The 17,708-nt window shown below is 47.7% G+C and overlaps 1 protein-coding gene and 1 long non-coding RNA gene across 5 annotated transcripts in view; one reads left to right on the top strand and one right to left on the bottom strand.

The window, feature by feature from the left end:
- Nucleotides 1-17,708, bottom strand: part of LOC310851820 — a 626,966-nt gene that overhangs the window by 523,159 nt on the left and 86,099 nt on the right. The gene's annotated exons all lie outside the window — the stretch shown is intronic.
- The window catches only part of LOC310851404 (uncharacterized protein), a 39,104-nt gene that overhangs the window by 12,606 nt on the left and 8,790 nt on the right, over nt 1-17,708 (top strand). For all 4 annotated transcript variants that reach the window (XM_083753767.1, XM_083753768.1, XM_083753766.1 and 1 more), the window contains 6 exons: nt 645-892; nt 4,409-4,569; nt 8,438-8,587; nt 11,645-11,722; nt 14,497-14,593; nt 15,971-16,059. In XM_083753767.1, coding sequence (XP_083609893.1) covers nt 645-892; nt 4,409-4,569; nt 8,438-8,587; nt 11,645-11,722; nt 14,497-14,593; nt 15,971-16,059 — 823 coding nt within the window. The remainder of the gene's footprint in view (nt 1-644; nt 893-4,408; nt 4,570-8,437; nt 8,588-11,644; nt 11,723-14,496; nt 14,594-15,970; nt 16,060-17,708) is intronic.

The following is a 17,708-nucleotide window of genomic DNA, read 5'->3' as shown; positions in this document are numbered from 1 at the left end:
TGCACGCTGTTCCCTTGAAACTGAAGCACCTTGTATTTTCAGGGTTCCTAAACGCAGCTAAGGGACGCGGGTGGTGCTGGGGTTAAACCACAGAGCTTAGGACTTGCCGATCAGAAGGTCAGCGGTTCGAATCATTGCGACGGGGTGAGCTCCCGTTGCTCGGTCCCTCCTCCTGCCAACCTAGCAGTTCGAAAGCACGTCAAAGTGCAAGTAGATAAATAGGTACCGCTCCGGCGGGAAGGTAAACGCCGTTTCCGTGTGCTGCTCTGGTTCGCCAGAAGCGGCTTAGTCATGCTGGCCACATGACCCGGAAGCTGTACGCCGGCTCCCTCGGCCAATAAAGCGAGATGAGCGCCGCAAGCCCAGAGTCGTCTGCAACTGGACCTAATGGCCAGGGATCCCTTTACCTTTAAACGCAGCTAAAAGCTGCGCTTTCCTGCTGACTAGGTGGTTGTTCGACGCTGGAGAGAGGGACCCAGCTGCAGAAATAATAGTGGGCCTTTGACCCCTTTTGACCCCAGACCATTGTCCACCAGCTACGGAGTGTTGGTTCTTCCAGATTCTCTTGCTGATATCTAGACCAAGGAAGCTGCTTCCCTGAAGGTTCGCCGCCTCCCCTTCTTCACATTTTGCATCTTTTCCAGGCTCGGCTGGAGGCTGGCGAGCGCTGCTTGGCGATGGCTCTCCCGTGTGATGTGGCCACCTTGGTGAAGCAGTTCCTGAGGGACCTGCCTGAACCCCTGATCCCAGCTGGAATCCAGGGACCTTTGTGCCAGGTCCAGCAGAAAGAGGACAGCGACCCGCTGACTCTCCTGCTCACCTCCCTGTTGCCCCAAAGAAGCACCGATCTCCTCCGCTATTTCTTCAGGTTCCTGCAGGACGTGGCTTCCAGGTGGGTCAATGGGAAAGGACCAGTCTGTGCCCTTAATTCCTGCCCAGGGTTTGTCCTCGTTCTCAGCCGACAACCAGACCACCTAGCCACTCCAAGCTGTACCCTTATCCTGCTCCCCCATTGTTCTGGCTCCTGAGATTTCAGCGCACTTTGATGCATACCTTTTGCAACAAAACAACCCCACCACAAACTGGCTTATAAGGATAAAACCAAATTTACAGTGGTGCCCCGCAAGACGAATGCCTCGCAAGACGAAAAACTCGCTAGACGAAAGAGTTTTCCGTTTTTGAGGTGCTTCGCAAGCCGAATTTCCCTATGGGCTTGCTTCGCAAGACGAAAACGTCTTGCAAGTTCTTGCGAGTTCTTGCGAGTTTTTTCCCTTCCCCCCCCCTTTTCTAAGCCGCTAAGCCGCTAATAGGGGTGCTTCGCAAGACGAAAAAACCGCAAGATGAAGAGACTCGCGGAACGAATTAATTTCGTCTTGTGAGGCACCACTGTACTAGAATAATAGCTAGAATAGAGACAGACTTATAACCATTTAAACATACTAAGGTGCCATGTGCAAGACAAAGCCTGGAGATACTGTAAACATGGAGTGGATAAATGTACAACTCTATCTTGACAAGTTACATCTGCAGTAAACGTTATACAGACTGGATAAGTGAACCGTTCAATAAGCAGTGTAAGTCCAGTCACAGTACGGCAACCCCGTGCCACCACAGCAGCAAGGGTAGCACACTGGAGAATATGAAAAAGTTTTTCAAAGCTGTTTTTCAAAGATTGGACTGGATGAGATGTTCTTTAATGGGTCTTGAGTTGGAAACACAAAGCCATGTGCATGGATCAATCACAGGAAGGCAAATCAAAACCACTACGCTGGTGAGAATAATGCAAGTGGGCAAAAGGAGAGCCAGTGTGGTGTAGTGGTTAAGAGCCCGCTCCTCCACATGCAGCTGCTGGGTGACTAGTCACACTTCTCTGAAGTCTCTCAGCCCCACTCACCTCACAGAGTGTTTGTTGTGGGGGAGGAAGGGAAAGGAGATTGTTAGCCGCTTTGAGACTCCTTCGGGTAGTGATAAAGCGGGATATCAAATCCAAACTCCTCTTCTTCTTCTTCTTCTTCTTCTTCTTCTTCTGTTCTCCGGATATATTACAGGTTTTGCTACACGCTTCATCAGTCCGGAAAGCTGCATGATACAAAATAGCACTCCAATTACAATGTGTGGTAAACCATAAAAATTAGAAAATATCAGTCTCATACTATACCTTGGGACGCGGGTGGCGCTGTGGGTTAAACCACAGAGCTTAGGACTTGCTGATCAGAAGGTTGGTGGTTCGAATCCCCGCAACGGGGTGAGCTCCCGTTGCTCAGTCCCTGCTCCTGCCAACCTAGCAGTTCGAAAGCACGTCAAAGTGCAAGTAGATAAATAGATACCACTCGGGTGGGAAGGTAAACGGCATTTCCGTGCGCTGCTCTGGTTCTCCAGAAGTGGCTTAGTCATGCTGGCCTCATGACCCGGAAGCTGTACGGCGGCTCCCTTGGCCAATAAAGCGAGATGAGCGCCGCAACCTCAGAGTCGGCCATGACTAGACCTAACAGTCAGGGGTCCCTTTACCTTTTACTATACCATACCCAATCATACAAAACGGTTTTGCTCAGGATAAAGAAAGTATTCACAGGCACAGCTAGTGTTCAGACTCATAACAAGCAGTTAAATACAATACCGGTGTATAGAATCAGTCATCATATGATTACATGGTTAAAGGTGCACCATCACCTAGAATCATAGAATCATAGAATAGTTGGAAGAGACCACAAGGGCCATCGAGTCCAACCCCCTGCCAAGCAGGAAACACCATCAGAGCACTCCTGACATATGGTTGTCAAGCCTCTGCTTAAAGACCTCCAAAGAAGGAGACTCCACCACACTCCTTGGCAGCAAATTCCACTGTCAAACAGCTCTTACTGTCAGGAAGTTCTTCCCAATGTTTAGGTGGAATCTTCTTTCTTGTAGTTTGGAACCTATTTTGACTTTTGCAGACTTGAGGGCTAGAAGCTTGATCTCGGCTTTGTTCCGTCCTTTTTTTTTTTTTGTCATCGGGAAACTGACCACCTTTGATGCTTGTGTGCAATTATAGCAGATACCTACCCACCCAGCCTCTTTTGGCAGTGGGGGGAGGAAGAACTAAAGATAGGCTTTTCTTTCCTGTATGGTGTTTCAGGACAGACTGCTCAGAGACCTTTACTGTGTGGAGTGGTTCATAAATGCCCTAGATGGGGTACCTTCCTAGGTGGACGAGCCCCATTCTTCCCTCACATCCCTCTACAGCAGGTGCAGAAACCACCTTCTTGACCATTGGATCCACTCTTGGTCCAATAATAAGAATAAGAATATTTTATTATTTATACCCCGCCCATTTGGCTGGGTTTCTCCAGCCACTCTGGGCAGCTTCCAACAGAATATTAAAATACAATAACCTATTAAACATGAAAAGCTTCCCTAAACAGGGCTGCCTTCAGATGTCTTCTAAAAGTCTGGTAGTTGTTTTTCTCTTTGACATCTGGTGGGAGGGTGTTCCACAGAGTGGGTGCCACCACCGAGAAGGCCCTCTGCCTGGTTCCCTGTAACTTGGCTTCTCGCAGCGAGGGAACCGCCAGAAGGCCCTCAGCACTGGACCTCATCTGCTCAATCTGCCAGAGCCTGTTTTTGCTGAAGGGGAAGCCCCCAACTCACTGAGGGTTTGAGACCCATCGGCTACCCTCACCTGGTTTAGCAGGCCAGTCAAAGCCATTTCTAGGATATGGCCGCTGTTGCATGCTGACAGCTTCTGGGAGGCCCAGGTGAGAGCTGAGTGCAGGGTAGGGACCAAAGGTGGACAAACTACCCCAGAAGGAGCATGGCGTGTCCCTGCCAGAGGTGCTAACCTTCCCTTAACACCCTGTACACCTCAGCCCTGAGGACTAGTAACTAGTAACTTTAGTAACTAAAGCTGGAATTCTCCGTGCCGGGTTATATTTTGATCTTTCATTAGCATGTGCGTGGGTGTTACATGTAGCCTTGCTGGTATGTGGACAGAGGTAAAGGTACCCCTGACCATTAGGTCCATTTGCGGACAACTCGGGTTGCGGCGCTCATCTCGCTTTACCGGCTGAGGGAGCCGGCATACAGCTTCTGGGTCATGTGGCCAGAATGACTAAGCCCCTTCTGGCGAACCAGAGCAGCGCACGGAAACGCCGTTTACCTTCCCGCCGGAGTGGTACCTATTTATCTACTTGCACTTTGACGTGCTTTCGAACTGCTAGGTTGGCAGGAGCAGGGACCGAGCAATGGGAGCTCACCCCGTCGCGGGGATTCGAACCACTGACCTTCTGATCGGCAAGTTCTAGGCTCTGTGGTTTAACCCACAGCGCCACCCGTGTCCCTCTCGTGGACAGAGGTACCACCCCCAAATTCCTGGTTGAGGAGACTCCCTTTCTCCCTGGCTAATCTCTTGTCTCCTCCCTCGCAATCCCAGGTGCGCCCAGAACAAAATGGACTTGGCCAACCTTGCGGTCATCTTCACCCCCACCCTCTTCCCCAACGAGGTTTGCTGTCAGCTGGACAGCAGAGCTGAGGAGCAGCTGCAGAGGCAGGCAGCCGTGGTCCACGCTTTGATCAGCCACGCGGCGGAGATTGGTAAGTCCGACGGGCTCATCTGCACAGTCCTTTCCCCCCCGTTTTTAAAGGAACCGCATGATGTTTCTGTTAGAATTCCTGCTCCATGATTGCAGTCATGGGATTGTTGTCTTTCACATGACGGTGTATATTTTGAGTCCACAGAGTGGGAAGTGACGAAGACAGGATGTTTCTGTTACTGTATTCCGTGAAGTGGGACTATTGTCCTATGTTCTTTTTCTCTTTGCTGTCTGATGCCAGAGAGAGAGGGAGCCATGTTGCCGTGTTCCATGTGTGTTTATATGTAAATAAAGTAGATTAGCCAAAATGCTGAGTTGCTGAGTTCTGTTATGCAAGCTGTGAAGACTCTGCGGATCCCTAAGTGTGCCAGTGTCAGTTGGCATTGGTCGCTGTGATGTTTGGGCTGAAGAAAGCTTTTGAAGCTGCTGTACATTCGACCAGGAGGGGGAGAACATGCCAGTCGGGCACGTGTCTCTGCCAGAGTGTAGGCTGAACTCCTAACAGTTTCTACTGATTGTGCAATAGGTCGATGCAATGCTAAAAACCGGCTTAACTGATAGTAACATGGAAAGGTTTTCTAAATACTGTGCCGTGTGACACGTTGTCTGCCGTATGACAGTTTATAGGCTATTCCATTTTCCCTTGTCTCTTAACTCCTCGTCTGTGCAGCTGCCCATCTCTCTCTCTCTCTCTCTCTCTCTCTCTCTCTCTCTCTCTCTCTCCCTCTCTCTCTGGAGTACTGTGTCCAGTTCTGGGCACCACAGTTCAAGAAGGACACTGACAAACTGGAACGTGTCCAGAGGAGGGCAACCAAAATGGTCAAAGGCCTGGAAACGATGCCTTATGAGGAACGGCTAAGGGAGCTGGGCATGTTGAGCCTGGAGAAGAGGAGGTTAAGGGGCGATATGATAGCCATGTTCAAATATATAAAAGGATGTCACAAAGAGGAGGGAGAAAGGTTGTTTTCTGCTGCTCCAGAGAAGCGGACACGGAGCAATGGATCCAAACTACAAGAAAGAAGATTCCACCTAAACATTAGGAAGAACTTCCTGACAGTAAGAGCTGTTCGACAGTGGAATTTGCTGCCAAGGAGTGTGGTGGAGTCTCCTTCTTTGGAGGTCTTTAAGCAGAGGCTTGACAACCATATGTCAGGAGTGCTCTGATGGTGTTTCCTGCTTGGCAGGGGGTTGGACTCGATGGCCCTTGTGGTCTCTTCCAACTCTATGATTCTCTCTCCCTCCCTCCCTCCCTCCCCCCCCCCCATCCTTAACCTTCCTTGCCTCACCTCCTTTATCCTGCTGTCCATTTCCAGGTGTAGCTTCCTCTTCCTTCTGGGTGGGTTTACCTGGGAGGAAGTGCAGACCAGCCCTTATTCTCAGGGATGCAAAGCGAAAGGTGGTGGTAAATCCAGAGGCAGGGAGTCATCTGGAACAGATGTGATTGTCATCTTGTGGTCCAAAGGAAGGCAGAGCAAGGCATTTGGCACCAGCTGGGCTGTAGAAGTTGCCGGAAGGAGGCGTACAAGGTGCCATCCAACCACCTTAGGGATTCCACTCCAGATTTGTGTAGGGTTTACTCCTGAGCCTTCACCTCTCCTGAAGATATCCCACAAAGCAGCAGAGGTTTGGGAGTTTTTCTCCTCCTAGATGGTCTACCTTTTCAGGTTTATGAGCCCCCCCTTGCCTCCCCCTCTCACTTCCCTCTAAATGGAGCATTAAACTAACCCTATCCTTAATGCTCTTTTTGACTTCTGAGAGAGGAGACATTGATGGGAGCCAAACCAATTTCCTCCCCATCCCTAGTATTGTCTACACCAGGAGTCAGTAACCTTTTTAAGCAGGGGGCCAGTCCACCGCACCTCAGACCTTTTGGAGGGCAGGACTATATTTTGGAAAGAAAAGAAAATGAACGAATTCCTATGCCCCACAAATAACCCAGAGATGCATTTTAAATAAAAGGACACATTCTACTCATGTAAAAACATGCTGATTCCCGGACTGTCCATGGGCCGGATTCAGAAGGTGATTGAGCCGCATTCGGCCCCCGGGCCTTAGGTTGCCTACTCCTGGTCTACACTGACTGGCAGCAGTTCTCTAGAGTTTGAGGCAGGAGGCTTATACTATACTATACTATACTATACTATACTATACTATACCAAATTTCAAAGAGAAAAACAACTACCAGACTTTTAGAAGACATCTGTAAACAGCCCTGTTTAGGGAAGTTTTTATGATTACTAGGTTATTGTATTTTAATATTCTGTTGGAAGCTGCCCAGAGTGGCTGGGGAAACCAGCCAGATGGGCGGGGTATAAAGAATAAATTACTACTACTACTACTACTACTACTATACTAATATACAGTGGAGCCTTGGGTTACATCGCCTCCAGCTTACGTCACCCTCGGCTTGAGACTGGCGCAAACCCGGAAGTACTGGAACGGGTTACTTCTGGGTTTGCGCCGTTTGCGCATGCACAAAAGCACTAAATCATGCGCATGTGTGCAGACGAGATGCTTTGGGTTGTGTCGTTTTCGGGTTGCAGCGGGGCCTCCGGAATGAATCCCTGCCGTAACCCCAGGTTCCACTGTAATAATAATTTATTATTTATACCCAGTCACTCTGGGAGGCTCCCAACAGAATATTAAAAACACAACAAAACATTAAAAACTTCCCTAAATGATTGAACTTGATACCTTTGGAAGCCAAAGTGTGAATCCTAGGGTTGCTATATTTCAAAAACTGAAAATCCAGACACAAAGCTTTTTTTTGGGGGGGGCAAAGTTATTGAGATTATTATTTATTTATTTATTTTGCAAAATCTAAAAAAATATATAAAAATGAAGTTTTTGAGCTGTTTTAAAGCAAATTCGCCAAAAAAAACCCCAACACTTCTGACATGGGTTGGCGTACATCTAGATTTTCCTGGGCTTTAAAGCAATTTCTGCCCGGACACTGTTTCCAACAGCCGAATCCCGGCTATGTCCGGGAAATCCCCGATGTTTGGCAGCCCTAGACTATCAATTTCAGATTGCCAAAAAAATGACTATCCCCTTCCAAATTGTACTGCTGAAGTGAAATGTGTGTCTGTGTAGCTCAACATGAATGTTTTGCATGACCCCTAGTGTATGGCATCTAAAATGACAGGCTTGTTGAAAAAAACAAGTGTTGCTGAGCTTGTGTACTAACTAAAACTGCGATGGCCAGACTTGGCCCTCCAGCTGAAGGGGGAAGAAATGAATGAATTCCTATGTCCCACAAATAACCCAGAGATGCATTTTAAATAGAAGGACACATTCTACTCGTGTAAAAACACGCTGATTCCCGGACCGTCCGCGGGCCGGATTTAGAAGGCGATTGGGCCGGATCCGGCCCCCGGGCCTTAGGTTGCCTACCTATGCTTAATGGGGTCTGTCAGGGTCACGCTCATCTACCTGGTCACACGCAGGGGGAGAATGCTCCAGACCAGGTGTGACAGGAAATCCTCCTGGCTGGATCTACATTCCCCTGCGTGTTCACTCTGGGGAAACAGGAAATGTTGTATTTGACTGCTTATGTTCCAATTTGATTTGAACTGAATTTATAATGAATTGATTTTAGAATGCTGTATTATTTTACTGTTGTTAGCCACTCTGAGCCCAGTTTTGGCTGGGGAGGGCGGGATATAAATAAATTATTATTATTATTATTATTATTATTATTATTATTACTATTATTATCATCATCATCATCATCTCACAGATAGAGATGGCTTGGCCCACATGCTCCATGCTCTGGTGCTCCATGCTCTGGTACTCCATGCTCTGGTAACTTCCGGATTCGATTATTGCAATGCCCTCTTGATTTTCCCTCCATCTCCCCTTGTGTCCAGGCACAATTCCCGAACTTCTCCTGGAAAAAGTCCAAGCCGCTTGCTCAGATGCAGAAACCAAGAGATTGTCCCCACCAGGCCCAGAAGACGCTGGAGAAAAGCACGTCGAAGGGAGGAGGAGGAGGAGGAGGCGGCAACGGAGCATGGGCAGTGAGTATCCAAGACCAAACCCAGATCTTCTTGGACAATCGTTTGGTGCTTCCAAATTTCTCTCTGGTTGGTGAAATGCAGACTTACCTGCTTTCGAAGCATTAAGCATTCTCCATGGTTTCTTCTTTTAGTTCAGAATTCTGTTGGGTGATGTCATGGGCACTAGCCAGTAGGCTCCCTCCACAGCCTGACCTTTTATCAGAACTTCACCTGTACTGGAATTGTTTATAAGATGTTTTTATTGTTCTGTCACTTGTTTTGAGTCCTTTGGGAGGAATAGTGGGATATAAAAATAATCATCATCATCGTTGGCTCTCGTCCCACCCACCAGTAGCATGTGGCCCCTGAAAGGTTATCCTGAAATGAATACATTCTTGAGATTAAAAGGTTCTCTGCCCTTGTGTGAGGGTAGTGACTTTGCTTTTGAAGAATTCTTTGGAGAGGCAGGGGAAAGTGGCTGTGATGGAGGCTGAGTTTTCTTTTTCTTTTTTCAGAGGGTACCAAATAAACAAATCTGAAAAGTTGTTGGCTTAAAAACAAACAAACAAACAAACAAACAAACAAACAAACAAACAGCTTTTGATTATCAAGATGAGAGCCGCAATCAAAATTGTATCCTGCTGGGGAAAAACTAGACCGCTTCCATAACCAAGCCAGGCTTTCTCGATGTCTAGGCCTGAATTCAATTTCTTTGAAGAGAGGGGAAAGTCTCTACAGTGGTACCTCGGGTTACAGACACTTCAGGTTACATACACTTCAGGTTACAGACTCCGCTAACTCAGATATAGTACCTCGGGTTAAGAACTTTGCTTCAGGATGAGAACGAAATCGCGTGGCGGTGGCGGAAGGCCCCATTAGCTAAAGTGGTACCTCAGGTTAAGAACAGTTTCAGGTTAAGAACGGACCTCCAGAATGAATTAAGTTCTTAACCCGAGGTACCACTGTATAAGGTGACTGTGATGGAGACTGAGTTTTCTTTTGCTTTTTTCCAGAGGGTACCAAATCAACAAATCTGAACAGTTTTTGGATTTTTCAAACAAACAAACAAACAAACAAACAAACAGCTTTTGATTATCAAGATGAGAGCCGCAGTCAAAATTGCATCTTGCTAAAAATACCAAACTGCTTCCATAACCAAGCCAGGTTTTCTCGATGTCTAGGCCTGAATTCAATTTCTGGGCCTCCTTTGCCCAGGCTTCTTTCTGCTACGGTGTTCCGCCTCCACCACCTTGTCCCGGTTTCCTGAAATGTCCCTGCGACGTTTCTGTTGGAAATCAAACCTATATCGGGAGCAACTGGCAACACTCCCAGGCACCCGGCTTGGTCTCCTGTTGACCTCCCTGGCTGCATTCCCCAGCAAGATCCAGGCTAAGTCTCGATAGGTGATTCTTCTCGGCGTGGGAAGAACACACCCCCTCCTTCCTGCACTCCCGGCAGGGATAAGGAGATAGACAGAAACGTATTTACATGCTTTTATTTCTGTCTTTGCAGCATTACACAAAACATGACTGCTCTCTTCAAGCTCCAGCAGTCGAGAGACAAACACCTCCTGTACTTCCTGTGCAAGAGGAAGAGCTCGTATTACACTCTGAGCTAATTCCGGTGCATTGCCCTGTGAACTGACTGTCCCTCTGTTTCCCACGGAACAGTCCCAACATTCCATCATGTTTTGTTTTCAAGCTACCAGTTTGCAGCTGCATTGCTTCTATATCGTAACAGTTTCAGCCCTGTTTCTCTTTCTCTCAAACTTTCAAACTCTTAACTCTTCCTAAGGATGTTATTTCTCTTCCAAACTGTTCCAGTAATAACATGGGATGTGTGCTTCAAAGAACGGCAGAGAGAAATATCAAGATTTGTCTGGAATGGGGAGAAGCCAAGGATAAAAAATAAAATTTTAAGAGATGTGAAAGAAAGAGGCGGATTCTCACTTCCAGACTTAAAATTGTATTATGAAGCTGCATCCCTAATTTGGATCCGAGATTGGATCAAGCTAGAAAGGGAGGAAATAACAGACAGCAGGTGGCGCTGTGGGTTAAACCACAGAGCCTAGGACTTGCCGATCAGAAGGTCGGCGGTTCGAATCCCCGCAACGGGGTGAGCTCCCGTTGCTCGGTCCCTGCTCCTGCCAACCTAGCAGTTCAAAAGCACGTCAAAGCGCAAGTAGATAAATAGGTACCACTCCGGCGGGAAGGTAAACGGCGTTTCCGTGCGCTGCTCTGGTTTGCCAGAAGCGGCTTAGTCCTGCTGGCCACATGACCCGGAAGCTGTACGCCGGCTCCCTTGGCCAGTAAAGCGAGATGAGCGCCGCAACCCCAGAGTCAGCCAGAACTGGACCTAATGGTCAGGGATCCCTTTACCTTTACCTTTAACAGACTTGGAAGGAGATGATAATAGGTTTGGATGGCATGCCTACCTCTGTATGGAAAAGCAAAAGTAAGTAAAGGATTCCACAACCATTTAATAAGAAGATCATGGTTTAAAGTATGGGGAAAATAAAAAGATTTATTAGAACCAAAAACATCCTGGTGGCTGTCACCTATTGAAGCACTATCACTTAAAACATTGGGGGGGGAGGAGAGTGGCCAACATATAGAGAATTGCTGGTTGAACAAGAGGGAAAATTAAAATTGAAAGAATATGACGAAATAAAAGAACATCTTCAAAGCCAGCTGCATCATAGACAATTAAAGGATATCTTTAAAGAGGACAATAAGAAAGGCTTCTCATATTCAATCTATGTAATGAATGAAAAAGAAAAATGAATAAAAATTATATGTATACAGTGGTACCTCGGGTTAAGTACTTAATTTGTTCCGGAGGTCCGTTCTTAACCTGAAACTGTTCTTAACCTGAAGCACCACTTTAGCTAATGGGGCCTCCTGCTGCTGCCGCGCCGCTGGAGCAAGATTTCTGTTCTCATCCTGAAGCAAAGTTCTTAACCTGAAGCACTATTTCTGGGTTAGCGGAGTCTGTAACCTGAAGCGTATGTAACCTGAGGTACCAATGTATATATAAATAAACTCTTAACTCTTCTCTGCCTCTCTTTCTTCCCTTCAGACATCGTCACCGAAGCCCTGAGCAAGTTCAAGACCGGCCGAGCCCTTTGCGCTGCCCCTCCCCAGGAGATTCGAGAGGGTGAGTGGACAGCCTCTTGAATTTCAGTTTCTTGGGGTTTTTTCTTCTTCTTCTAATCTTGAGCCCGGTTCTCCACATTTCCAGTGTAAGAACACAAGAAGAGGCTGCTGCAGATCAGGCCAAAGACCCATTTAGTCCAGCATGCTGTTCTCACAGTGGCCAACCAGATGTTTATGGAAAGCCAGCAAACTTGACCAAAGCACAAGAGCCTTTTCCCCGCCTGCAGTTTCCAGCAACTTCAGAAGCATTTATTCCTCTCAGTTGTGGAGGTAGAAAAGAAGCCATTTTGGCTACTAGCCATCAATAGCCTTCACAACCAGTTTGCAATTTTCAGAAGTCCTCGTGAAAATTCATCAGGATTTGATATCTTCTAATGGACACATTTCCCCTGAAATAACGCATTCATGTTTTTTATTTTTGCTCATCTGGACATTTTTATACAGATGCTTTAGTACTGGTTTTTGTACGCGTTACTCCATGGGAAACTGTAGCGCAAAATTCAGAGAAGTGCAAATTTCGAAGTGTTTCAGAACCGGCGCGGTGAGCAAGAAGTTGAAAGGCCCTGCAGGCCAGGCATTTATGCTTGCCCTGGGCGTGATGCCAAGTGCAGCTACTGGGCACCATGCCCAGGGGAAAGCTCCCTAAATTCCTGTCGCCATTGGTCAATTTGGTGGCAGGAGAACGATCCGGCCTGCAAAAGGTCAGTTCACAGCCCCGCCTGAGGGAAAACAGTCCTTCAGAAAGTGCAAATTAAGTAAATTCGCCTTTAAATTTCAAATTTATTCCCTATCTATAGTAGTGGTTAGGGTTGGGGAGAAGGGAGATTCGGCATGAGCCAAAATGAAGGAATAAATTTTCCAGAGCACTCAGCTGAGGGAGAGAACTTTCGAGTCTGCTTCTGGCTGTGGGCACCCAGTTGGCAACAGAATTATTCTTGAAGTTCTCTTGGGACACTGTGAAGAAGGCACCTGAAAATAAGGGACCAGCAGCCAAAATAAGGGACCTGCAGCCTCACCTGTTCCAGGCACTCCAGTCTTCCTGCAGTCTGGTCAAACTCACGCTGGTAGCTTCGAGAACACTGTCCAACCAACTTTGTAACCAGAGGTTCAACTGAATAGAATCTGAATCACATGCACCACAAGGCCTATGCAGCCTCAACTTAAGATGGCTCCCCGGCCTGGCTTTGCACTGCAAAGTTTGCAGCAGCACGTGCAACAAAATGGCATCCAGCATTCAACCCCCCCCCCTCAGCTTGCATTAACTAGCCACACACAAGGCATGCAAGCTCCACCCCCCAGTCATTCTTAGACTTCTTATTGGGTGAGCAACACAGCCAAGCAACACAGTTGGAGCCTCCCTGGCTGGCAGGGAGGGAGGGAGAGGAGCTGCTTCCTTTGAAATTTAAGGGACATCATTTAAGGGACATTTAAGGGACATCCATCAATAAGGGACAGCAGCGGGACATGGCGCTGGAATAAGGGACTGTCCCTTTAAATAAGGGACACTTGACAGCTATGCCTGCTTCTGGAGTGGAGCATTTCTTTTTAACCAACAGCTGCATTTGCTTTCTCACCCCCTGGGAATATTTAGATCAGCCTTTCTCAAGCTTGGGTCCCCAGATGTTGTTGGACTACAACTCCCATCTCTGCCTTACTGCAGGGCAGATTCGAGGGTAAACCATACGAGGAACGAGTCTGCCCCTGCAGCTTGATGGAGGTAGAACTGTCTCTCATGCCTTGTTATGCTGCTGTTTCTACGGGGGATACATGCTCGGTATTTATTACCACGCTATGCAAAAATCTCCAAATGAATCCGAACTTCAATGTCTAAAATCCCTGGTAGAGGACAAGGATCCTGAGATCACGTTAAGTGTAGCCAAATTCTGTGCGATTGCCATAAAACTTAGCTAACCAGCTGTGCTATCATAATGATTAAGGCCTTAAATGATAATTTTAGGTAATATGTTAGTGACTAAATTTAAATTTATATATTTTTTAACTGTTGCTATATCTGTATTGTCCCTGTTATACCTAAATGCAAATTCAAATGTATCCTAATTGTGTTTTATGACTTCCTTGATATTGTATGTGGGCTGGAGCTGGTCTGTGACCAAAATAATAAAATTAATTTATTCACAATTCCCATCATCCTTCGCTAACAGGACCGGTGGCCTGAGATGATGGGATTTGTAGTCTAACAACATCTGGGCAACCCTAGTTTGAGAAAGGCTGATTTAGATTCTTGTTAGATCTGAGTGGGTCTCATGGGAGATTTGAGGAAGCTACTGCGGTGCTGGATAAATAACTTCGTTGATACCGATTTTGAATCAGCCACTGATTGATTCTCACTTGACTTGCAGAGCATTTGGTAGCCTTGAGATTACTTTTCGTGGCTTGTAAAGAAGGCTAGTTGCACACACACACACAAACCTGTGTGTGTCTTCCGTGTCCCCATTTTGAACAACAGAAATAAACCGAATTGTCCAAATGCTTGTCCTCTTGAAAAGATTCTCCTTTAAGAGCCAGCGTGGTGTAGTTGTTAAGAGCAGTAGTCTCGTAATCTGGTGAACCGGGTTCACGTCTCCGCTCCTCCACATGCAGCTGCTGGGTGACCTTGGGCCAGTCACACTTCTCTGAAGTCTCTCAGCCCCACTCACCTCCCAGAGTGTTTGTTGTGGGGGAGGAAGGGAAAGGAGAATGTTAGCCGCTTTGAGACTCCTTCGGGTAGTGATAAAGCCGGATATCAAATCCAAACTCTTCTTCTTTAACCCACAGGCTCCCCTGGTGACAAGAATCTGAAAGCATCTTTCAACTCCAAGAGGAAGGCCTCTGATGATGTGGTCGGGGCTGCTGAACTTTCAGCCAAGAAGAGGTACGTGGGAAACTGCCATACGCAAAGCAGGACCACTGGTCCATCTAGTTCAGTGGTGTCAACACTGACTGGTAGCTGCTTTCCAGGTGTTTCAGGCACCTGGAGATCACCTGGAGATGCCAGGATTGAAACATCTGCACCCACAGCGGAAGTCTTTCCCCGTATTCGGATTCCCGTAACCTCTGGAACCAGCTGGGCTTGTCTAGCCTGGGTAGGGCATGCCCTCCAGCCTCCCTTGGAGCACCTCCCATTTGGATTGGGACCCAGGGCCAGCTCAAAAGGTTGCAGGGACTTATTGGGGAAGACCCCCTCGCTTGGTGTATCCTCACTGCTCTTGTTACATCAGGCAACCTCTTTGCGTGGCGAGTTCCCACCTCCCCCCTCAGAAATAAAGACACGAGACACGAGAATTCAAGTTAATGGGTCAAATTAGGCCACAACTTTATTGATTATAGGAATTGAGCGGTATTGGGTTAGGCATTGGTCCTATCAACTAACCGGCTTCAGCCTGATTGCATGAAGGCTGGTAAGGGTTAACCACCAGTGGGGGGAGTCCTGCTGATGCACATCTACTAGGAGCACCCCCGGGGTCACCGCTCGGGGACGTACCGTGGGCCCGCACCTCCATAGGCTTCGGACGGGGCCACACACCCCGGAATCCTTTACCGGACTACCCTTTGATTTGGGGGAAGGTGATGGAGCTTCCTTCCCCCCCTTCATCTGCATAACAATAACAATACCCCTACCAATGCCTAACCGCCAATACTGTGGAGTTGTGGCGGTTTGCTACGAGGTAGGCGAAAACCAAGTGGCTGGTACCAATCTGCCAGTTGGGAAAATTCCTACCAGGCCCCTTGCCGGTGACCAACCGAAGTCCATAGCAACGTCAGAGAGCCTAGCCTAACAGGTGGAAGGGGAGGGAAAACCTGGTCAGCTGCGGCACGGGAAAGAGGGAGACCCTCGGTCGCGCCAGACCTAAGTAAGGCAAGGCCACGCCCCCCGAGCCAGCTGATTGGCTGGCCCGGGGAATGACGCGTCCGAGGATTCCTTGGTATCGCGGGGGCTGGAGCCCGCAACCCCACCTCCTCCCTAGCTCGGAAGTGGCTTTTCCATAGCTCAGAGCCCGTTTCTGTGCAGGTTCTGGTGATCAGCTGCCCCGGGTGTATTGTGTACGGCAGGTGTGGGGCTGGTCAAATGGAAAGGCCAGCAGGTTTCCCCCACCGCTGCTCCTCTCCCTCCTTATTTCTACCGCCCGCTTGCTTGCTAGGCGGAGAGTTTCCCCCGCCTCTTGAAAAGCGGTTTATAAATATATTAAATTAAATTTGGAAACCTGAGAAATCACTCATTGCATCCTTTTCCTCCTGTCCCCACTGCCAGGAGGTCATCCTTGGATCCAGCAAACTCTGATCCTTTTGGGGATGTTGCGCCCCTGTTTGATCGACCAGCGGATGTGGGTTCCTCGCAAGGTAATGATATCGTGACCCCCCCCCACAAAACACACCTTGCTCAAAGAGGTGCTTGTTGCATGCATTTCACAGCAGGGCTCAGTTACCTGAAATTCTATGGCTCTATGCAAATGTAAACTGGTAGTCGGTGCTGTGTGTTTTTACTACAGCTAGCACGTTGTTGTTTAGTCGTGTCCGACTCTTCGTGACCCCATGGACCAGAGCACGCCAGGCACTCCTGTCTTCCACTGCCTCCCGCAGTTTGGGCAAACTCATGCTGGTAGCTTCGAGAACACTGTCCAACCATCTCGTCCTCTGTCGTCCCCTTCTCCTTGTGCCCTCCATCTTTCCCAACATCAGGGTCTTTCCCAGGGAGTCTTCTCTTCTCAGGAGGCGGCCAAAGTCTTGGAGCCTCAGCTTCAGGATCTGTCCTTCCAGTGAGCAGTCAGGGCTGATTTCCTTCAGAATGGAGAGGTCTGATCTTCTTGCAGTCCATGGGACTCTCAAGAGTCTCCTCCAGTACCAGAATTCAAAAGCATCCATTCTTCGGTGATCAGCCTTCTTTGTGGTCCAGCTCTCACTTCCATACATCACTACTGGGAAAACCATAGCTTGAACTACACGGACCTTTGTTGGCAAGGTGATGTCTCTGCTTTTTAAGATGCTGTCACAGCTGCCTGCATTTTTTGATTCTTGGTGTTGTAGCATCCGAGCTTCTAAATTCACTGCTATGCCGCAGCTGGCTGCATGCAGACCTAATCTGTGGATTAATTGTTTAAAAGGCTGGCGACAATGGATCAGCTACAGATTCCTGAATCAGCTCTTTCATTAAATTGTTACATCGGTGTTTGTTTTAAGAAGGAAGGAAGCTTTAAGAAGCTGAAGCTCTGTTGTCTCGCCTGTCTTCCTTTGTCAAGTTGTCATCCATCTGTCTTGAGAGGCAATGGAGTGCACCTCCAAGGGTGAACTCAAACTGCTGTGTTAGCATCACACTGAAGTGACTTCCCTGGGGCGCAAAACTGGGCAGTGTGTATTGAGGTCTTGGGGTGCCTAGATGACACTGCTGTGGCCCAAAGGAATTCAGTAAACACAAAAGACGTAACCGGCTGTACGTTTGAAAAATTGATATATACTATTCATTGTATTGAGTTGTAGATTTCAACAGAAGTAGCTCATAAAGTTCAGTGAAAAAAGCAGAAGACCCGGTGTATCAGTTCATTCTCTAATCAGTTTATGCATAAGGTCCATAGCTACTACTATGCTATAAGACCCACTGTCCTGTGATATCATATATGAGTTTATACTACTGATGAAGCCCAAGATGGCGAAACAAGGCTAATATTCTGGAAATCCTTGTCTTAGACTCTGTGAAAGGATTCTGTGGAACTGCAACAACCTTTCGTGTGGATTGTTGGACTTTATGAACAGACAGGTGGAATAGACACTTTCACATATATGGACCTTATGCATAAGTTTGGACTCACCTTGTCGCAAAAAACCCCACACAAAATCACTCCGAAGTGATATTTTGGTTCACCATCTTGATTCAAAATGGCGCCCAAATGGTCACGAAGACCGTTGCCCTCAATTTGGGGACCTAACACGCTTAATCTGCCTGTTGAGTTGCCCAGAACAGTGTTCATGGGAAGCAACCCATAAATGGAACAAAA

This window comes from Podarcis gaigeae (genome assembly GCF_964106915.1).
Source record: "Podarcis gaigeae genome assembly, chromosome: 8".
Taxonomy (NCBI): domain Eukaryota; kingdom Metazoa; phylum Chordata; class Lepidosauria; order Squamata; family Lacertidae; genus Podarcis; species Podarcis gaigeae.
The sequence above is the reverse complement of the archived record's forward strand: the minus strand, read 5'-3'. Positions and strand labels throughout refer to the sequence as shown.